At 52.4% G+C, this 21655-nt stretch overlaps 3 protein-coding genes across 4 annotated transcripts; 2 read left to right on the forward strand and 1 right to left on the reverse strand.

The window, feature by feature from the left end:
- The first annotated feature begins 106 nt into the window (after positions 1–106).
- Positions 107–1127, forward strand: BCL2L14 (BCL2 like 14). Its single transcript, XM_039565490.1, has 2 exons — positions 107–417; positions 659–1127. The coding sequence occupies exons 1-2, from the start codon at positions 133–135 to the stop codon at positions 701–703; spliced, it is 330 nt and encodes a 109-aa protein (XP_039421424.1). The 5' UTR covers positions 107–132; the 3' UTR covers positions 704–1127.
- Positions 1128–4829: 3702 nt separating this feature from the next.
- On the forward strand, positions 4830–17036 carry PNPLA1 (patatin like phospholipase domain containing 1). 2 transcript variants are annotated; one of them, XM_010404461.4, is made up of 9 exons: positions 4830–5478; positions 8150–8382; positions 9425–9490; positions 10842–11054; positions 11475–11535; positions 11617–11757; positions 12018–12111; positions 12378–12488; positions 15900–17036. In XM_010404461.4, the coding sequence occupies exons 1-9, from the start codon at positions 5277–5279 to the stop codon at positions 16006–16008; spliced, it is 1230 nt and encodes a 409-aa protein (XP_010402763.2). In that variant the 5' UTR covers positions 4830–5276; the 3' UTR covers positions 16009–17036. The 2 variants fall into 2 exon arrangements, with proteins under 2 accessions (XP_010402763.2, XP_010402765.2); XM_010404463.4 differs by lacking the exon at positions 15900–17036 and adding an exon at positions 12995–14341 and having other exon boundaries at positions 4831–5478.
- Positions 17037–17558: 522 nt separating this feature from the next.
- Positions 17559–20262, reverse strand: LOC109145293 (patatin-like phospholipase domain-containing protein 1). Its single transcript, XM_019289007.3, has 5 exons — positions 19894–20262; positions 19154–19219; positions 18448–18657; positions 18307–18367; positions 17559–17865 (listed from the first exon to the last, which is right to left on the reverse strand). The coding sequence occupies exons 1-5, from the start codon at positions 20140–20142 to the stop codon at positions 17681–17683; spliced, it is 771 nt and encodes a 256-aa protein (XP_019144552.3). The 5' UTR covers positions 20143–20262; the 3' UTR covers positions 17559–17680.
- Positions 20263–21655: the final 1393 nt, after the last annotated feature.

The following is a 21655-nucleotide window of genomic DNA, read 5'->3' on the forward strand; positions in this document are numbered from 1 at the left end:
TCAAGGAAATGGCACCTTTTAATTCCTTGCCTGGGTGTGATCGTGGCTGGCTGGCTGTCCTCCACCAGCTGCAGTCCTGGTGAGGAGTGAAGGCGTCAGCACGAGGGTGACACATGGAGTCATTCCCTCACGATGTGCACTCACTTGTCTCCCACCCAGGTGCGGGAGGACGCGCGGCTGCAGCTGTTCTTCAGGGACATGTCCTACAGCTCCTTCAAGAACCTGGCCGACGCCTACGTGCAGAGGGAGCTGACGGCCAGCAGGCCCAACATCAACCCCCAGGAGATCCAGTTTGCCTACACGGTCCATCTCACCGCCACGGTGGCCGGGATCTGCAGCCAGGCAGTGAACAGGATCATGGGCTTCGGCACCCGCTACCTGGAGGATTCCTTTGTGCCCTATGGCAAAAGGATCCAGGTAAGGAGGAGGGTGAGCCTGGGGCTGAGCTCCCCGCAGCAAGTTAGGGCAAGTGCCCAGGGAAGCTGCAGCTGCCCATTTGTGGAAGTGTTCCAGGCCAGGCTGGGCAGGGCTTGGAGCAACCTGGGGTAGTGGAAGGGGTCCGTGCCCGTGGCAGGGGGTGGAACGGGATGGGCTTTAAAGGTCCCTTTCAATCCAAAGTATTCCATGATTCTAAAAATGTTTCCTTCTGTCTCAGCAGAAGAGAGAAAAGCTCAGGACAGACCACTGTGACAGCCCAGACTGACAGCAGCTGCTGCGAAGGGCCTGTGGCGCCTGGGAACCCAAGAATGAAGATTTAGTGGTGGGAGGACAATCCCTGATGGTGACCTGGATGTGGGGGGAACTTCTGAGCTGTGGATTTAAAATCTTAATTTTAAGGAAAACCCCCATGACAGTGCCAGCATTGTGAAATGCTTAAACCCCACCTGGATGGGGGCAAAGAGTCTGTAAATCAAACAGAGCCCAGATTTCACCCTGTATTTGTATTCTAGCTCCTGCCAAGTGCTTGTGTTGAACCTCACGGGTTGTTGCTGTTTGTGTACATGTATTTATTTGCCTGCTTTTCTAAATGTATTTGTGAACGTACAACATAATTTTTGTAGTTTCTGCTACCAGCCAAGAATCCAGTTCGGAAAAAAAATCTGAAACTCAAATAAATTGGTGCCTAAACGCCAGCCAGGCTTGTCTGCTGGGTGTTGTGTTATAGATGGAATAATGTTTGCTTTGCTCCAGCTGCTGTGGGCTGCTCCTTTCCAGCCAAATTCTGAGTGGCACAAGGGACTCTCAGAGCAGATACATGGTGTTGTCCTGCCATCTTTACGATTTATAGGCCTTCCCTTCCCAACAGAAGGAGATTTACTACCCCAAGCAGCTTGATCTGACACCAAGAACTGGGTAAAGCTCATTCCCGAGCGGCGCAGGAGCTGTAACATCCTCAAGGACTGAGGGGATTTACAGCTGCCGGGGTCTCACCTATGAGCTCTAAGAAGATGTGAAATGTCAAAGCGATTTAAGCCCTAAACACTGGGAATGTTTCCAGCTAATCTTTGCCCAGATCCCTAAGTAGGGCCGCGGATTAAGGCAGCTTGGGGCTGGTGGGGGGGGGTTGCCAGGGCTCGGTGTGGTGGCACCAGCAGGAGCATCTCCTCTGCAAGGTTGGACCTGGCCTGAGGTGAAGGAGATGAAGTTTGCATTGTGCAGGAGGGATGTTCTAGTGGGTTGAAGGTGATGCTGGTGGCAAACAAACGTGTGGGTTTGTGTCACTGCCATGTGTGAGGTGACAATTCCCCCATGGGCCATGGATGACTGTCCAGGTCTGCCCAACGCCTCCTCTCTGGGAGGATCTGACCTTCTTGGTCCTTGTAAAACCTGAAGTAAATGAAAATGGGGAAGCAGAGCCCTCGAAGGACAGAAGCAGCCCTTCCCCACCCAGATCCACGTCCCCAAAGCCTTCAGGGCTGTGTTTGACAGACACAGGGTGGAGTCACCGGCTGCCGAGGGAGGGGGGACACTTTGCAGGGGCTCCATCTAATTCAGCCCGGGGTAATTAGGAGTGTGGAAAACATCAAATCCCACTGCTGGGTCCTACCAACAACAAGCGCAGCGTCAGCACCGCGATTCCTTCTGGCTGGGAACCAGCTCGGGAGATTTTACTGTGGGAGAAACTGGAGCCGCCCTCCTCTGTTTGCAACAGTCCCGACATTCCCGTTCCCTGCCCAGAGCCCGGGGTCCTGTGCCGGGCTGGGGCCAGGGCTGGGCGAGCTGCTGGTGGGGATGTGGCTAGAGGGTCACAGGATGCCCCAATTTGTTTTGCATCTGAGCTCATGCGGTGCCAGGGATGGGCTGGGTTTTGCATGGAGCAGAAAAGGGCTCTGTCTCCTCACTGACTTCCCAGTGGAAAGACAAATACCCTCTGTCCCAGAGGATATCATCTTCCATCAGCACGTGGGATGCACCTGCCAGGTGAAACACCAGAGAGGAAAACTCCCATTCCCTCCTCCTGCACTATTCCCAACACCACAGCTGAACCAAATACTCTCCTTCTCTGGTCACGGGACCTTTTCCCACCCATTGGGGCAGCCGTGCCAGGGGAACAAGGAGCCAAACCTGCCCAGGCCCTTGCACAAGGGGCTCCTGCTCCCGAAAAACCCAACCCAATGTGCAGGGATGCTGCTCCAGCTGGGCATGGTGGGATGAGGTCAGGAGCAACCACAGGTGCCTTAGAGCAGCACCCCAGGCCTCGTGGCTTTTGGAGCCCAGGTCCCATCCCGTGAGCAATTCCAGCACCTTGGATTAATCTCTGGGTTATAAAATTGGGACCTGATTGCCTGTGGCCGCTGAAGATACTAAGAAGGTTTTAAAGAAGGGCAAGCTATTAGTCCTGGCGGCTTGAGCCGTTTCCAGCTCTCGGCATTACCTTCATCCTTCCCTAAACACCCTGTTGTGGCTTCCCACAGCACAGACAATTGCCTTGCACGAAAATCCCCGGCTCACGGACACCGGCCATCTGGGCTCTGATCCTGCCCGGGCAAAGCACAGCCCTGCACAGCCCCCAGTCCACCCAGAGGCTTTCTCCCGAACCCATCCCAGGCTGCTGCTGGGATCCTGTGTCTCCAAAGTCGTCAGTCCCCACTAATCCTGCTTTGGAGTGCCGGGGGGGGAGGGCAGCTTAGAAAATCACCCCGGCACTTAATGAGCCAATTAATGCAAAATTTGCTGTCACTAAGAGGATGATGACAAGGTTTCATCTCACGGGAGCATGGAACTGAGCCAGGCAGGATGATACCTCCTGGATGCTGTCCCAGGCCATGGTGTTGGCAGCTGCTGAGGGTGCAGGGGAGATTTGGCACCTTGGCTGTTCTGGAGAAGTCCCCGGCACTCAGCGCAGCACAGAGCCATGTGTGGACAGAGGAGGGTGTTCCCACAGCTCCCATGGGATCATTTACACCTTTCCCAAACCTTGGCTGCCAGGGCTGGGCACGGCTGAGGAGGTGCAAGCACTAAGTGAAGCAGGAGCATCCTGCACCTCTTCATGCAGAGCCTGCTGGATCCCCCGGGGCCTGGGCTAAACAACAGGAACAGTTAATGCACAGGGAAAATGGGAACAGCCCATTCCAGCCTACAAACCCTCGTGCACTTCCACTGCCCCGGCCTGTCTGGACCAGTCACGGCAACAGGTGATACTTTTGTCGTTCATGAACTTGTCAGTACTGAAAGAAAGACATGTAAATGAAGAGATTTGCTTTCCCAAGGGCTGGAGGAGCCAGTGGCATGAATCACATAGATCAAAGTTTTGATATCTCCAGGAGGCTCGGAGAGGCTGGGGCAGGTGAGAGACTCACCCAGCGAGGGGATAATGTGAAATATCAGACACAGGAAAGACAAGAAATTAGGGGCTCCAGTAAGGCTGTGGATCTAAAAGCCCTGATTGAGGCAGGTGTTCACTTCCAGGATAATCCCACTAATTATTAGATATATCTTGGAGCTGGCAACTCCCTCCTGTGTGTCCTGACATGCAGGGAGCACCAGAGACCAGCCCTGGCCATGCTGTGACCTTTACCTGGGGGGTTCCATGCAATGTCCAGCTGCTGATGGGCAGCTCCTGGTGACACTTCAGCCCAGGGACACTTTGCATGTCAACGTGGGGGACTCTGCTCCAGTTCCTGTCATGGGGACACAGTGATGGCTGGAGAAGGCAGGGAAAAATGTATGAAAATTTGGGGTGAAACAGCACTGCAAAGGGGGTATCAGGATGCTGGGACTGTGGTTCCCTGTACTGTCCTGGCCATGGACACAGGGAGGGAGAGCCTTGCTCCTTACCCTCATGCCCACATTGCGTTATACACACAGCCCTAATTCTAACGCATGGAATGTTTCCTCTCATGAGCAGCTCTAAGGACTTGGACAACTGAAACTACGCAATATTTACCAGTACTTAATAAATACATCTGTTGAAATGGCAATTTTTGTTCTGTATGTTGGCAGCAGCATTGGATCATTAAGACTGAAAAGACAAGAGATCCACTGCATTTCTCCCTAGTTTTTTAACTATCCCCCAGGCAATGCAGACAGTCCAAAGGCAGTTTGATTTTGGTTCAATAACCACAGGTTTGGGGAACATGGTGCTGCTGTAGGGCCTTATTGAGAGGGGAGAGAAAAACAAATCCAGCTCTTTGGTTTTTGCCCCCTGCAAACAATATCCAAGAGTCAGGCAAGAGCAAAACCCTTCCAGCAGAGAGAAAATATAAGGAGTATTTCCAAACCTAACCCAACGTAATGCCCTGCATCCACCCCTTGTGTAACATCCTCTGGCTTTAAGTGTCTTATACAAGCCTTTACTCACTCAGTACTGAGCTGTGCCTAAGCTGGGATTGATGGAGAATCCTATTTAGGAAAACACCCGTGGATGAAGAAAGCATGAGGCAAAGAGGAATTTTTGCACAGATGTTTCTGAGTGTGACAGGCCCAGTAACACCGGGACCCACTCCAGGAGGGCTCCTGGGGCACTGCAGACTCTTTGGCATGAGAGGGCAGTCCTGATTCAGCCCTGAGCATCCGAGCTGGCTGTGGTTGAGGATTATAAGAGCTGTTTTGATCAGGGGAAAATTTCTGTTTTTAGCACAGGCAGCAATTAAAATAGCTCGCGGATCTCAACGCCTCGGGGAGCTGTCATAAAAGGAGGCAGAAAATCCATCCTGTGGACTCGTCTGCAGCCAGAGATGAGCCTGGATGGAGCAGGAGAGAAGAGAGCCTGAGGTTCACCTGGTGAAAAAGGACAACCCAAGACCTCGAGCCAGATTCACTGCTTTGATCCCAAGATGGCTGTGGAGGATCTCCGGGCTTCTAGCACCCCTTTCTCACTCTCCTTTTCGGGCAGCGGCTTCCTGGCCCTGTACCAGGTTGGGGTGGTGCAGTCCCTGCTGGAGTTGGCTCCCGAGCTCCTCAAGTCCGCCCGCAAGGTCTACGGCTCCTCGGCCGGGTCGCTCATCGCTGCTGCCGTCGTGTGCGGCGTCGGCCTCGGTAAGAAAACCACGGCCTCGAGGCCTTACGGGAGCGCTTTTGTTCCATAAACCCAGGGGCGATGCCTCGGGGGGCTGGTGGGGCTGGTGGAGCTCTCCTCACTCAAGGCATTACAGAAACCCAAGGTGTTGGCACGTTTGGCAGCCAGCGCAGTGCAGTTTTGGGTGGTGTGAGCTGAAAAAGGCGGTTCTCACAGTCTGAGCGTTCTCTGGCTCAGCTGGTGGGCAGAAATTACAGGGGGAAATCCGGATATAACTGTATTCCTTTGGCTCCTTTCCTGCTCCTGCTGGAGGAGCAGATCTCCTGCTCTTCTGCTCTGAGGTCTGAGGAGTGCTGAGATGTCCCAAAGCCAGTCTGTGCAGCCACAGGGGCTGGATTTGCCCATGGAAAGCCCTCTTTTCCCTATGGATCAGGTTTCTTGGGATCCTTAGCTACAAAGGGACACGAGTGGCTGTCGCACAGGTGACAGAGCTGACAGCCTTGTTTGCATGTCACTTTGGCTTATCCCACTCACCCTTCCCAGGACAAGGGGAGATGTCGTGTGATTCCCATCTCCAGGTGCGCCTTCCCTGTGGCTGAAGCTCAAGGGCTTGTCAGCAGGATATTCCTGAAGGAACAGCAGTCTGCTGCAACCCGGGGCTGGGATTCCTCTTATTGCTGCTAAAGAGGTTTTCCTCTGATGCTCTTTCAACAACGTGTAAACAGGCCTCTCTAGCAACAAGATCCTCCATGTGTAGAATTAATTCAGAGTAGTTAATCCAATTTTAATAATCACATCCTCCCATATTTCCAATTAGTGCCCATGTGTAAACAAGTGTACACAAGGCTCTGAAGGCTGATCCAAGTTCTGCTTCAAGCAATGGGGACATTCAGGAGGAGCAGAGAGTTTTAGGGACCAAATAATGATGGAGGAAGCCGGGAGGGAACACACAGTTCCTGAAACCTCTGGTGGATGCTGGAACTGTTCTGCTGCAGCTAAAAATAATTCAAAACATTGGCAGATATGTATAGACAAGGCAGAAGGGAACATTTCTGCCCACATGGGGATGAACTCCTCCACAAATAAGCAAGGGCCCCAAAATTTCTGATTCCTCCTGCTGCTGTAATGGATGGAGCTGAGGCTGTCCAGCAGTACAAATACATTCAGCACCTGCTCTTGCTGAGGGCACCGGTTCTGAACCGGGCATCTGCTTCCCTGGGGTGGAAGGCACCATCCACTTAAAGGGGCTGAGATGATTTTGTGCCCAAAATATCTTGCCCAGAGGAAGAAAAGACATTTTGGATAGTGATGGCTCTAGTTATGTTTCTAACAAGGAAAATGAATGTGGCACAAGCTCTGTCATATTAATATTGGGGATGATAGGGGCAAAAAGAAGGTGAAAGGTGTGTTTGGTGTCCCACAGGGTGGCTGCAGTCAGGTGCCCGTCCCCTGCCCCGGGCTGGGTGAGGAGCTCCGAGCTCCCAGAGCCAGGCTGTCCTCTGTGACCTCCCCGGTCACCTCATGGGGACATGCTTGTCACCAGGCTAGTGCAGGCAGGGACAGTCACATTGCTGCCAGGGTCATCCTTCACTCGCTCCGAGTCAAAGCCCTGTCTAGACCCAAAGCCCCCAAAGCTGGGCTCGGCTCTCACCTCTTACCCAGCAGCTTGTGGGCAGTTTATCCATGTTTCCCCCCATTTCCAGGACACAGAGCAGCCAGACAGTGCCCTGGGGCTGCCCCACTTCCCTGGAGGTCTGGCTCTTTTGGCATGCCCTCCGTGCAAACCCAGCCAGCGTTAATCGCCCCGCGTGGCCTCAGCATCTGCTCAAACACACATTAACCCCTCTTAATGCCTGGGTTGCTCCAGTTGCCTTCAGGACACTCCACCTAATCCATCTGTCCATCCACACAATCCCATGAGACTGCACGGAAACCTCTGCCCCTACAAGGCCTTGGTGCTGAGCCAGGCTCGTGGCCTCGGGCCGGTGCAGGGTCCCGGGGAGCCCACCTGGATGCAAGGACAGCTCACATCGGTGCTGGATAAACTTACACCGCAAGAGTTTAACCCCCCAGGTGGGATATTCCCCCAGGTGAGCTCCCCATGTCAGCAAAGGGTCCGAGTTCCCTCTATGGGATCAGGCTTCCTGCAGGGTTTGCTGCATTCCTCTTCCTCCCCATCACTGCAGAACCTTTAGAACCCGGAGTCTCCTGAGCCCTCAGCTGGGGCTCCGGGGCTCTGCTCCTTTAACCCAGCTCCTCGTCCTCTGCCAGCCCAGCTCCCTGTAAAGCCTGGGGCTGCCCACCTGGAAAACCGGAGGTGGAAGGCAGGAATGTGTTGTGCAAGTCACACTGCCATGGATAACTCAGTGTCCCCCTTCCTGGGGCTCTCTGGAACCTTTCCCTAATCCCCACCAGGAACATCTTGAGGCCCCATCTCTGGTGCAGATGGGGATTTCACCAGTGGGGTCACACAACGATAGGATGTCCTTTGAGGACATTATGGGGGTGATACCTCCCATTCTGCCCTGCCACAACATCCCCCACTGTAGGAGCAGTATAATCCTGGGGTCACACAGAGAGGCTGCAAGAAGCTGTATTTGTGAGGAATGTTAAAAAATAGAATTTAAAATATAACTATCAGTGCAGCAGGGATTGACTTTCTCTCCATCTTTCCCCCTGCCTCTGTTTCAGATGACCTAAAGGAGTTTTTCTTTGCACTGGCAACGGAAGTCAGGAAAACCATCCTGGGCCCCCTCTCTCCCAAGTGCAGCCTGCTGGCCAATCTCAAGGCTGTCCTGCAGCGGATGCTGCCGGAGGATTCCTACCTGCTGGCCTCGGGCCGGCTGCACATCTCGCTGACGCGGGTGGTGGACGGCCAGAACGTCATGGCCTCAGAGTTCAGCTCCAAGGAGGAGCTCATTCAGGTATGGAGACCTTCCTCTGGTGCCGTAGGAAGGTCTCCACCACCCGCCTGGGGTGGAGGTACCCCAAGTGTGGGTGGCTTTAACTGCACTGTTTTCTACCCAAGATGGGCAGAGAGTCAGGAGGCTCTGCCAGAGCTGTGGTCCCACCACAATGGGCTCCATGAGCTTGGGGACAGGGAGGAAGATTTGAGTTCCAGCATCAGATGGAACAAATCATGATAAAAATGCAGCAGGTTTGTTTCCAGCCTCATCCAGCTGATGTTGGGGCTCTAGTAATGACTTTGCAAAGAGCCCTGTCAGTGCTGGTGAGACCTCTCAGCTCTCCCCAGAGGTCACTCCTCAGCAAAGTCCCTCTGGCAATAGTTTTCCTTGTTGCCTCAGCACTTTCCTGGGAGGAAGGAGCTGGACAAAGCTGCTGCTGAACAACAAGCAGCTCATTAACCAGTAAATTAGCTGCTGAGGGGAGAATCCCAGGGTAAAGCCCTAACAGAGCTGACTGTGAGGTCCTGGTCCCTTGTCCCAGGGAGACAGTAGAGGATGGCAACTCCATGGAGAAGTCAGAGTTCACCCCGTGGTGCCTCCTCCAGGTAACCCAGGAGCCTGGGGTGCTCATTCCCAGCTGATGAGACTGGTGGGAAATGGTTGCCAACGCCCCAGCAGTGGCTTTACCACTGACAAATCCCAGCAGGGTGAGGATGCCTTTGTGAGGGTGTCTTGGTTTTGTCCAAAAATCTGCAAAGATGCAAATTGGCCCCAAAGCTTCAGCTTGCCACCATCAAAGGGCAGTGTTGGACACAGATATGTAGATTTACAACTATTAATTCTGGCAGCTATAAAATTAAAAAATGCAGTTGTGCCCTGCTCCAGAGAAGTGTTTCCACTTTCTTGAAGCCTTTCTTGCCACAGTCCCCAGAAAAGTCCAGGTGGCACCAACAGCCTGGCTCCAGACTTTGTCAAGGCTGAATTTTCAGACACCAAGTCAACAGTTTTTGTCCAGAACTTTGACAGGAGCATTGACTTCTGCATTCCCTCTCCTCCCCAGGCTCTCCTTTGCAGCTGCTTTCTTCCTATTTACTGTGGATTCATCCCTCCATCCTACCGAGGAGTGGTGAGTGACATTTCCACTAAAACACGCTCTCAGCAGGAGCTCTTGGGTTTGAACTTTACATTCCTCTGAGCAGGGAGGGATAGGTGTGTCCAGGCTTTTTTCTTTAGTTGATGGAGGATGATAAAGCCCCTCAGCTTTTTCTTCACTGCATCCCAAGATGATAGCTGGGTGGAATTGCCATCTGGAGAGCCCCCTCCTGCTTTGCCCATGGACAGAGTGTGGCTGACCTTGCAGACGTCTAAGATAAGATGACGCCCACAGTGGGGACCTTGAGGCACAATCCAGTTATCCCACGCAGGGCCCTCTGCAGTGCAGGTTCATCCTTGGCTCAGGTGCTGACTTTCATGGCTGAGACATCGAGAGTTCGTGGGAGGATCCTCCCCCAGCCCTGTGCATTTCCATGCTCTGCTTATCGGAGGGAGGGAGGAGCTCAGCAGTGTTTTCCAGTGCATCCACTTCCAGGGCTGGGGCAGCCACAGCTGCTCTGGGCACCCTGTGCCAGGGCCTCCCCACCCTCACAGGGAAGGATTTCTTCCCAATATCCCATCTATCCCTAATGGCAGTGGGAAGCCATGGCCCCTTGTCCTGTCACTCCATCCATTGTCCAAAGTCTCTCTTGAACTCTCTTGGAGCCCCTTGAGGCACTGGAAGGGTCTCTAAGGTCCCGGGAAATGTTCAAGGCCAGGTTGGACGGGGCTTGGAGCAACCTGGGACAGTGGAAGGTGTCCCTGCCCAGGGCAGGGGGTGGCACTGGATGGGCTTTAAGGTCCCTTCCAACCCAACCCATCCCCGGGTCTGTCATTGCTGTGTGAGGCCCCTCTGCACTGCTATTTCATGAACACTTAATTCCATCAGCTGCCACTTCCAATACCCCTGAGATGGGTGGTAAATCCAGATTACTTTTGGAATAGAGCAGTTGATATTTTCCTTGAACAGTGAGGAATCCCCCAGCGATCTGCAGGCAATTATTAAATGTGGGGGCCCTACTGCTCAAGCCAAGGACTTGAAAGTTATACAATGCTGTGCATTCGGTGATGTCTGAATTGGCTCTTGACTGCCAAAAATTGTTGTACAAAGTTTTGTGAAGGAAAAGAATTATATTTCTGTTTTAATAACTGCTGTGGATTATAGCACCTGGTGAAGGAGCTGGCTGGGTGCCACAGGCAGGGCTGGGGAAGGAGCTGGCAATGGGATAAAGAGCACAGGTGGGATGAGATGCTGTTGGAAGTGGGAAGGGAGGACAAGCTGGGACGGGGTTGTGGCAGGAGTGTCACCAGTTCAGCTACTGGTTCCCAACTCGGTGACACTGCAAAGGTCCTCAAAGCAAACCCTCCCTCTGCTCCTCCCCCAGCGCTACGTGGACGGAGGCTTCACGGGCCTGCAGCCCGTGTCCAGCCTGGAGGAGCCCGTGATCACCGTGTCCCCATTCACCGGCGAGCTGGACATCTGCCCCCGCGACTGCCCCGCCATCTTCTTCTGCTTCCAGATCTTCAATGGCAGCATCCAGATCTCCATAGAGAACCTGTGCAGGATCAGCTACGCTCTCTTTCCACCCAGCACCATGGTGAGCCCACCAGGACTTGTCCCAGCTTAGCTTTGGTTAAAAGATTAATGCAGCTTCTGCCTTCTCAAGATTGAAGATTCAGCTCAATCTCCACTGTTAATTAATGGGGTTTCAAAGGGAGGGGGCAGCCCCACTGTTTCTGCAGTACATTTTTGGGCGGGACACTGCTGATGGGTGGCCATCTTGGGATGGGGTCCACAACCTGCAAAAGACCAGACAAAACCAGGTGATCTCTAAGGTCCCTTCCAACCCAAACCATTCTGTGTTTCTCTGACTGGTGCTGTGGTGGTTGGAAACCAACCAGTGCTTGCTGCCTTCCCAAATAGGCCATCCCAACCCTCCACAGTCAAACAGCTTTAGATAGATCCTGTAGTACTGGGATCAGGGCTCCTTAGCGACCTCAAGTGTTTCTCCTTGCAGGTCTTGAACGACATTTTCTCCCAGGGGTACCAGGACACTGCCCTTTTCCTGTACAGGAACAGTAAGTGGCACCCCAGCACCCGAGGGGCACCTCCAAGTGTGACACAGACACACATCATCCCTTTCTCTCCGTGTCTCCCAGATGCCTTTGGCTTTAACTACTTTGATGGCAATTTCCGCTTCGGCAGCACCTGTGGGAAGAACGACTCTGGACAATCCAATGGGACATACCCTGGCCTGTACAAAAGGGTCCCTCAGTGCCTGACCCCTTACTTCCTGCCAGGTAGAGGATTTGGGGTGCTCAGCTTGTGTTTAGGGCTGCTGCAGCCTTCAAGAGGGGCACTGTTATATTTAAGACATTATTGAGTTATTTCTCACAGTAAATATTTCTATCACAAAGAGACTTTGTAAGAGTGGCTCAAGCTGGACTCTGGCTTGGGCTTCAGTACCTGTCTGAGCTGGACAAGAGGAATGATTGCATTTATTTCATTGCTTGTAATTACTGGTCTTTATTTCCTTCTATGCTGTCATTCCTGGGTGCAGGCTTGTGGAAGAAGGAGCAGGTGCATGGACTGCAGGATCCACTGGCGATGGTCCTGCTGCAGCCCTACAGGCTTCCAGCCTTATTCAGGAAGGGGTAAGAACATCCCAACAGAGGCATTAGGGAATGACACACAAACCAGGGGCTGTGCCTTCAGCAGCAGCAGGGCAGCTGAAGGGACACACGAAGGGATTCGATGTTCCCTGAAGGCAAGATCCAAGGGAGAGTGGGTATGGCTGGGTATGGTGTTCCATAGGATCTCTTGGTTATGGAAAAGATTATTACAGTGTGCATTTACCATGAACACCCTCCCCTTTTGCTGCCTTTAGCCATCATTAAACTCAGCCTGTTTGCTTTTGCAGGGTGAAGACAGTGTGGGGGCTGCTGGAAGGTGTCAGCTCCCTGGTACAACGACTCCACAGACTGCTCCAAACCCTGGTGCCCGGTTTGCCCAAGAGAGTCATGGACAGGAGGTGAGGGGCTGGGGGGCTGCAGACCCTCAGCATAGAGAGAGCAGGGTGCAGAGCAGGGAAACCTTTGAGAACCTCACCCGTGGGTCACTGATGCTGAGCATGGCTAAAAACTCTAAATCTGGAGTAGCCCACATTAAAAGTAGCTATTTTTTTTATCCCTGTGATATTATTTTGATATCTCAAAGGAGCTACAAACCAGCTTAGTGCCACTTCCCTAGTGCAATACATTCGTGTTCCAGATATTTATCTGCTGGACTCTGTCCTGGCAGGACACCAGGCACATTCTCCAAGATCCTGAGAGATGTTCTGGAACTAGGCTCTAGGGATTTAAGGCATATCCCCCCCAAATCTGCTTGCGAGTTCCCTCCTGTGCAGCTGCCCAAGAGACTCGCAATGATTTCACCCTGAAGCAGCTGTGAGAAAACCCTTTGGGGTCAAACATTCCTGAAGCTGCTCATCCCTGTCAGGACATTGACCTAGCCTCAGCTCTCACCTTGTTCCCACAGGTAACAAGGATCATCCTGGCGGGGCCCTGGGGGTCTCCAGCGCTGCCTCGGGATGTGGTGGGCAACACCAGCACACACCAGCACGGCTGCTGGTTCTCGAGGCAATTTCTGGGGAGTGTTTTTTCCTTCAGAACCTGTCTGGTTCTGTCTCCAGTGCTGCCACTGCAGTGCCCCTGCTCAGGCCTGACCTGCTTTTCCATGATGGCCGAGGCAAAGCTTCGGTGCTGCTCCTGGGACCCACCCCAGGCTGCAGGGACCACTGGGCAGCTTCACCTGCAGACCTCACAGCCCAGACCTTTCCCTGCCCACTCCACCTCCCCCCCACCAGCAGCATCCCTTCCCTGCTTTAATGCAGATTACAGGGTGGGCATTTGCCAGGAAATGCCATGTTTTAGTGTTTTCCTCCCACTCAAAAACTTTCAGAGAGACTTCTCAGAGAGAGAGAGAGAGAGACAGAGGGAGAGAGGGAGAAGCTTTAGGGAGCATAACACTGGGCAGGAACTAATTTTTCTACAGTTCCCTGAAGTTTTTTTACCAATTACCAATTCTTGAGCTTCACATCTCCCCATAGCCCTGCTTCTCCTGTCTGTGGAGGTGGGAGTGCATTTGGATCCCCCTGGAACATGCAGTTGTGCAGAAGGATGGAGAAACATAAAGATTAACTTCCCCCTACTTCCGAGTCCTGCAGGCTGCATGTCCGGACATTTCAAAAGGAAATGAGTTCTTTGCCTGCAATTGTCTGTAACTCACGGCCACACACAGAGCATGGCCCAGGCAAACACAGCCTGTGCCACTGGTCCGCACACAGAATTAATTGGCAGCACTCTTAATTATCCCCAATCCATGCTGCACATCAGAGGCTGTGGATTGGCTTTGCCCCAGCTGAGTCTCCTGCTTTTGTTGGTTCCAGACAGGCAACAAATGGATCCCAACAGCAGCAGCTGTTTATCGGAGTATATATATATATATAGCCTGTTTAATTGCACAAAGGGAAGGGGAACAGAGGGAAGTTTCATCCAAAGGGCCCTGGAGACTGCAGGAATGAATGTGGGGAGTAGCTGAAGGCAGCTTTGATGTAACCAGACTCAAAGTTAACTATGAGTGCTCTGTGAAAGATCAATATCCTGTGTTCTTCTGTCTTTGGTTGAAATCAGTGACCTGGGAATATTTTCTCTGGAATGATTTTGCTAAAAGAAACCGGGATGCTTATTTCATAGAATCATGGAACAGTTTGGGTTAAAAGAGAGCTTAAAGATAACCCAGTTCCACCGCTGCCATGGCAGGGACACCTCCCACTGTCCCAGGGTGCTCCAAGCCCCATCCAGCCTGGCCTTGGACACTCCCAGGGATCCAGAGGCAGCCGCAGCTGCTCTGGGCACCCTGTGCCAGGGCCTCAGCCCCCTCCCAGGGAAGGATTCCTTCCCAATATCCCATCTAACCCTGCCCCCTGGCAGTGGGAAGCCATTGACCCTTGTCCTGTCCCTCCCTTTCCTGATGAGGGGTCCCTGTCCAGCTTCCCTGTAGCCCCTTCAGATCCTTGAAGGGGCTGTGAGGTCTCCACACAACCTTCTCTTCTCCAGGCTGAACGGCCCCAAGTTTCTCAGCCTGTTTCCACCGGGAAGGTGCTCCAGTCCCCTTAGAACTTTCTGGCCCATTTTGATGGATCCCGTTTGCATTGGATCCTGTCTGCTCCTGTCTTCCATGCATCCCAGATGGATTTACATCTCTCAACCACTGCAGCCAAAGCCAGGCTGCTCAAATCCAGCTGTTGCTGCCACAGGGCAAAGTGGAAGGCTCAGAGACAGCCAGCCCACCCCAGGCAGGGACAATCAGCCCAGCATTTGCTTCTGCACCTCTGCTCCCTCCCACTTATCCACCAGCTCCTTCTCCAAGCTGCTGCAAGCACCATGCCCGCCTCCAGGCAGGAGGATATTACCATCTCAGTCAGCCTGGGGCAGTTACCCTATTGAAATGGGGATTAGAATCCCCCAAAGAAAATTCTCATCCAGGAATTGGACCTCCAAATCCATTAAATGCATCTGCAAACCTCAGCCACAAACAGTTTGAGCTGCCCGGTGTATCCCACCTGCCCCATGTGGGGCTTGATCATAGAAAGTTGGTAAAACTTTGAGAACTTTAACAAAAAACAATCAGCAAGGAAGCCCCAAACTAAAATGGTCTCAGCACAGAACTCTGCTGCTCCAAAGCTGCAAGAAAGCAAGCAAATGAGCAAGAAAGAAGTATTTAACAATTCAGTATTGAAATCAGCTGGGTTTTGCTTTATTAACCCCTGATCTTTTCAAGCAAGCAGAGCTGGTGCCGTCTCCTCTTGGAGACATGAGCTTGGAGCTAATGGCAACAGGAGGCTTTGCCAGAGGCAATGGATAGAGGCAAAGTTTGGCATTGATTGGAATCATCTTGTGCAGGAGCTTGTTTCACCCCAAGGAAGCAAAGTGGGAACCCCAGCTGCACCCAGTGGGGATAGAACCAGCCTGCAATGTCTCCTCTAGGGGTGGACCATGGGAATCATCCGGGGCTGTGGCCCTGTCTGTGCTGTGGCATTGCTGTCACAGTCCATGTGCTCCTCAGGACAGGTCGGGCTCTGCCTTCAGGCTGGGTTCCAAGTTGCTCATTGCCTCTTTAGAGCGTAAACTGGGGCCAAAGGCAGCAGCGGGGTCACAAATGCTCTTCTGTGGCTGACCTGGCCCTAAAGGGAATAAAACCACACTGGTCAGTCTGACAGACACCTCTGGCATTTCCTGTGGGACAAGCTGGATTCAGGTGCCTGGTCAGAGCTGCTTCCCTTCCTCCTGTTGTCTAAAGGGCAGCAGGTTTTGGTAGCCTCAAAATATTACCCTTGTACCCCTGTCCTGTTGCTCGTCTCATTCTGCTTTGAACTCAGCAGAAATGTGAAGCCTGAGGTGGACGGGATGAGAGTCTGGAGGCAACCCAAGACAGCAGGAGCTCCCTCTGGAGCTGGATCCCTCTGCAGGTCTAGAGGGAAGAGTCCTTGAGTCTGATCCATGAAACGGAGCCCAACAAAGCCAAGCACGTGCCCAGTCCTGCCTGTGCCTCTGGCTGTTGGCTGCAGGCGCTTTATGCCAGACTCTGCCTCCAGTCTGGGTACTAAGGAGGGTGCAGTTCCTTGTGCAGTTGTCCTGCTGGGCACACGGATGAGAGGCAAGTCCATGTGGAGAACCTGCTAATCCAGCCTGAGCCTCGTGGGATTGCAGGCTCCAGACACTTGTCCTCTGGAAATATCACTTGTTCAAGAAATCAGGTACAAGTTGTTCACAAGTTTATCCCCCTGCTGCTTTGGTAGCATCAATGATATCCTAGCATTGCACAGACAAACAGTGAAAGAGCCTTTGCCTGGCCTTGATCAGTAGGGCTTTTCCTTCCCAGAACTGGAAAATCTGATGTGCTTCTCCTCTGGACATCAAGAGCCTGGGCTCACCCCTTGGTTGCTCTCTGGCCTGACAAATGAGTCTGATTCCTCCCACAGGAGGAATTTTTCACCTGGGGCTGGTCAAAAATTTTGCAGCCCAGCTGCAAACCAGAGACAGAGATTCCTGATAGCCCAGAGCTGCCCAACATCCAAAGAAACCTCATGCCCACCGTGTTGCTTCCAAAAGCTCCACGAATGCTCAGACTGATGGAGCCTTTAAAAAAGCAACCAGGGAAGCAACTTCTACAGCCTAACACTGTGTCCTGCATTTCTTAGTGGGTCTAGAGTTGGTTTGTTTTCAAAGGAAATCTCCTTCTTGCTCCCATTTTATGTTTCCCAAGCTTTTCTGTTTAGGTCTGGAATGGTAACAATCCTATTCCTTCCCCTTTGTATTCCTCATTTGTTGTGGGCCTCCTAGATATAGCAGATTGTGTCTTTTTTCACTTTTAATTTAATTGATGTGGCTACATTTTAAATAATCCCCAGGCTGAAAAAGCTGTGTAATTTTTCCTAAGCTGATAAATTCTGAACTATTGAAAGACTCAGAAAGAAAAAGAAAATAAAGAGTAAAATTGAAAGAAACTTGGCATTTCAGCAGATGCTTCTTTGTATTTTTTAGTAACAACAAACTGGAAACTGAAGCACTGAGGTTTCACAGGTTTTCCATGCAAAACTAAAAGGGGAGCGGGCGTTATTTTGCATAGGATTGCAGAAAACTCTAAGTTTTGGATTTAAACCTGCCTTGTGTTGCTTCAGAATGGCACAGGTAGAGGTTTACCTGCAGCTGGAATATGCTTTCCTTGCCCTGAGTCTTTCTGTGGCTGCAGCCAGAGTTCCTAAGAAGCCTGGATTTGGCTGGCACAGCAAAGGCAGCTTGAACCCTTGAGACGAGACACCCCTGCTGAAGGGATGCATGGGCAGAACCGGTTATTACCTCACAAGGTGAGTAAATACGTGGCCTTCTCCATGGGAAGGGCTCCTTGTCCATGGAGCCCTTCTGACACAGCCAAAATGAAGTCCTCAGTCCTCAGCCAGATCAAGGGTGAGGGCTCAGTGTGAGGCCTCACTCGTAAGCCCTGAGCTGAGAGGGAACTTTCTCCCATTCCCGATGTTCTCACCTGCCCCAGAGCCTCTTTGGGCACTGACAGCCCTGGGCAAGTGTCACTTGGAAACGGATGGGGTAAAGCAAGTGCTGGTTCTTTACCTTCCTGGGGGTGGAGAAGGTGGTGTGGGCCTTCCTATTCATATTCATCGGCTGCCTGGCCGATTCCTGGGTTCTCTTTGGTGTCATCCTCATGATCTGTGGCTCTGGAGTGCAGAACTCTCAGTTGTGGCTTCAGGTGCGGGGTCTCCTCACCTTTCTGACGTGATTCATTGGCCAAGGAAAGCGTGAAGCCCTCGAAGTAATTCACCTGGAAATCCCCTGGTGGGAAGAGAAGCCAGCTCTCACTGCTTGTTGCTCAACTGCCAGGTGTGCAGCAGTGCGAGGCATGACCTGGGTTGACTGGAAACCAGAGATACTGCTGACCCCAGCGCTCAGGGATCACCAAACACTGCTGCTCTGTGCCTCAGGGGGTTATCAAACACCACACAGGGCACCCGAGCCTGCGCTTCCGTCTAGAGGTCCTGGCACCTGTGTTCCCTGGGATAAAGCTGTGTCATGCCCAGTGTGGCAGAGAAGAGGGGAGTGTGGCTCCTGAGGGAGCTTCTGGAGAGGCCAGGGCTCAAGTAATGCTGGCAGTGCCAGGAATACAGGCATTGCTCTGCCCCAGCCACTCTGGGGCAGCATCTCTTACCTTGTGTCAGCAAACCAATGAAGTAAGGGAAGCACCCAACCTACCTGTCCTCACTCCCAGTCACTTACTCAGTCTTTTCAGGAAGGAGACCGTGTCCTGGTAGCCCTGGATATGATAGCGGTCCATGGCCTGCGGGGGGAGGTGGCAGTCAGGGCAGCTGGGCTGCTGCAGGGGGCTCGTGGCTCTGGCTACCTGGAGGAGCAGCTCACCTCACGTGTGGGAAGCTGAAAAACGTGCTGTAAGCGGCAGATGTTCATTTTTGAGATCTGTAAGATAGAGTCAGCGAGCTGGAAGGTCAAGAAGGCAGCTGGGCCATCCTTGGGGCAGATGTCGTATTCTCCGGCGAAGGCAGAGATGGTGATGGTGGTGCGGGACACGAAGTCGGCTGTCCACATGGCCACCTCGCCATCCACGTAGCGCTAGGAGGCAAAACAGGGAGCCCTGAGCCTTCCCCTGGGCAGAGAGAGCAGTGCTGTTCACACGGGCAAACACGTGGGGCTTGTTCCCCAGCCAGGCCCACAGCAGCCTGAGGTTCTGGGGCTGCAGAGATCCCCTTCCAGGCAACTGCCCCAGCCGCTGCTCCCCTGCTCCAGGTCCACACCCTGATCCTCCCTTCCAGCCAAAGAACTGCTGCAATGGAAGCGGGAGGAAGGTGCAGCAGAAGGCAGCTGAGGCAACCCCAGGGACAGGGGAAGATGGACAGTTCTGTGAGAAGCTGGGTCCTGTCTTGCAGTGAGGTCAGATTTTGGGGCCCTGTTCTTCCCTCTGCAGACACTGTGGGAACTCAGCCTCGAGCTATGCTGGTGGCAAAGCCAGGTAGAAACATCCTTAATGCCACCACTGGAGAAAGGCCAGAGGCTGGAGGGGCCCTGGGCCGGAGCTGGGACAGGGTCTCCAGCCCACAGCGCTACTCACCACCCCACGGTACGTTGGAGGGCAAAACCCAAAATACAGCGGGATGAAGCAGCTGCACGTCACGGCCTGTGGGTGAGACGGGAAGGACAGAGGTGAGCGAAGAGCCACGGAAACTGCTGCCTTTGGGAGTGGTGGCTCATCTGTGAATGCCAAAACAGGGGCCCCCAGCTGGGTTATTGGGCACCACTGACCAACGTGCACCAGACCATGGCTGATACCCACAGCCAGGGCAGAGACGTAGGAAGGGAAGCTGTGAGATGCCTCAATGTGCTCCTGCCTGTTCAGGATAACTCAGAGAGCAATCAAAAGGGCTGATTTGTAAAAATTATTTCAGCTTGTCTGGATTCAGAGGGTGGCCAGGACAGAAATGGTGGCATGGACCTCAATGGACCAGGGCCTGTTAGGATAAGACATGAGGTGATGGTTTATAACTACAAGGGGGGAGATTTAGATACTGGGAAGAAATTTTTTACCGTGAGGGTGGTGAGGCCCTGGCACAGGGTGCCCAGAGAAGCTGTGGCTGCCCCTGGATCCCTGGCAGTGTCCAAGGCCAGGTTGGACGGGGCTTGAGACCAACCGGGGACAGTGGGAGGTGTCCCTGCCCATGGCAAGGGTGGCACTGGATGAGCTTTAAGGTCCCTTGCAACCCAAACCATTCTGTGATTCTGTGCTGTGGGACATGGCCGGGCAGCAAATGTCACACAGCTCCTCCCTCACGGGGTGCCTGTGGCTGCTCCCACCTGAATCAGCTCCTCCTTCGAGGCAAACTCGGACACTGTCACAGTTCTCCAGTCGTGCACGCGGGTGAGGACAATGTGCAGCTTCCCAGACACCAGCTCGTGGGCATTTGGAGGCAGGAATTTGTGTAAGGTACGCCTTACGAGTCTAAGTATCCTTCCTCCAGGGATAAAACCCCAGAGAGAGGTTTTCAGACCACTAAGGACATACTCCATCATCTCATCTGAAGCAAAGCAAAGCAAAGCAATCATTCTATATCCCTTACATTGTTCTTTATGTACAAATCTGTGTTATTTAGGCACTTTCTGAGCTGCACTTCCACCTGGCAAAGGGGTATTTTATCCTGCTGCTAAATGCTCATATAGAGCCATTGTTTTCATTAGGGTGGAAGCTCCCATGAGTGGACCCAAATTTTCCAGGCACTTTCAATATTGCAGGAGGTAGAAGTATTCTGCTTTCTTTTCCCATTTCTCTCCATTTTCTCCACAAGACATCTTAAAAGCTTTTGGACATAGGAGAGAAAATTAACAGGAAGCCTTTGTATAACATTTCCTCCTGTTTCCTCTATGCCCTGCTCATGTGTTTTCTTTCCCCTCTTTGTTTTGGGACTCTCCCAGCAATCCCAAATGCCTTATTAGGGAGAGCACCTCTGCTTCTTTTCTTAGATATGCTTGCCATTAATTCAAGTTAATAAGATGCAATGCCTATATCTACTCTGTTTTCTCTGTTTTCCACTCTTCAAGAAGCCAATAAAGCAAAACCCTGAGGAATTAACCATGGAGAATGAAACAAAAATCTTTTGCAACTCCAAAATTCCCAGCTATTCCATCTCTTTAGGCACAAAATAAACAGAAGTGTGTAGCCCTTACCCACATCACATCCACACAATCCAGCTGCAGCTATAACTGATCCTGAAGATGATCCATAGATCCTGTATGCGGATTTCATTATGTCAGGAGACAAGTCCTGCAAAGCAGATAACACTCCAGCTTCGTATATAACCAAGAAACTACAGCCTCTAAACAGTATAGAGTAAGGTCTTCCCTCTTTTCCACTTATTTTCAGCATCTCTGCTAACTCCAAGCACCCCAACGACAAGAAAACAGCTGCCCAACAGCTTCAATGGGTTTTCCAGAGCCAGCCAACCCTCAGCTGTGGTTCTCTTTCCAACCACACTCTCACTGTCTTATATCCCTCTGTTTGACATAAACCTCTGAGCCAAACGTCCAGTGGAACAGCAGCAGTGGGCAGAAGTGGATGATGTGATGTCCTAATGCTCATTAAAATAAGATTATTGCATTGCAGGGTGTCTGAGCTGAGCCCTGAGCTGCAGGGCAGCCCCAGGCGAAGGGCACAGCCACATGTCACACTCAGGTGTTGGTGGAGCAGCCCAGGGGGGTCCGGCGGGCCCCAGGACTGAGTCTTTGGGAGGGGAAAGCTGCTTCCCAAAGTGGTGAACTGCTTCACTGACACCCTGGAGTTCCAGAACAAAATTCCAGCCTCTTGGGCAGTAGGAATCAGCAAATATTCCCTGGTACAAAAGAGTCTTGCAAGATGCTGCTCAAAGCTCTCTTGCCCCATTTTTAACAGGTTGCCAAAGCCTATCCCAGGGAGTGGAGAAGGTGACTGGGTTACTAAAGAAATCACAACCCAAGTTGTTTTCTTTGTGTCACAATTTCAGGGTTTGAGTTTGCTTACAAAGGGGTAAAAATTCAGAGTCCGGGAAGCAGCTCGTGGTTTCACCTTCTTCCTACATGGCTGAGG

Source organism: Corvus cornix, chromosome 26, assembly GCF_000738735.6.
Source record: "Corvus cornix cornix isolate S_Up_H32 chromosome 26, ASM73873v5, whole genome shotgun sequence".
Lineage (NCBI taxonomy): Eukaryota > Metazoa > Chordata > Aves > Passeriformes > Corvidae > Corvus > Corvus cornix.

Excerpts from the sequence above, each read along its gene's own strand:
- BCL2L14 (XM_039565490.1), top strand. The coding sequence starts at position 133 with ATGTGCACTCACTTGTCTCCCACCCAGGTGCGGGAGGACGCGCGGCTG. Across the intron at positions 418-658 it reads CCTATGGCAAAAGGATCCAG|AAGAGAGAAAAGCTCAGGAC; the intron begins GTAAGGAGGAGG and ends CTGTCTCAGCAG.
- PNPLA1 (XM_010404461.4), top strand. The coding sequence starts at position 5,277 with ATGGCTGTGGAGGATCTCCGGGCTTCTAGCACCCCTTTCTCACTCTCC. Across the intron at positions 8,383-9,424 it reads CCAAGGAGGAGCTCATTCAG|GCTCTCCTTTGCAGCTGCTT; the intron begins GTATGGAGACCT and ends TCTCCTCCCCAG. Across the intron at positions 9,491-10,841 it reads CTCCATCCTACCGAGGAGTG|CGCTACGTGGACGGAGGCTT; the intron begins GTGAGTGACATT and ends CTCCTCCCCCAG.
- LOC109145293 (XM_019289007.3), bottom strand. The coding sequence starts at position 20,142 with ATGATTGCTTTGCTTTGCTTTGCTTCAGATGAGATGATGGAGTATGTC. Across the intron at positions 19,220-19,893 it reads CGAAGGAGGAGCTGATTCAG|GCCGTGACGTGCAGCTGCTT; the intron begins GTGGGAGCAGCC and ends TCTCACCCACAG. Across the intron at positions 18,368-18,447 it reads TTCAGCTTCCCACACGTGAG|GCCATGGACCGCTATCATAT; the intron begins GTGAGCTGCTCC and ends CTCCCCCCGCAG.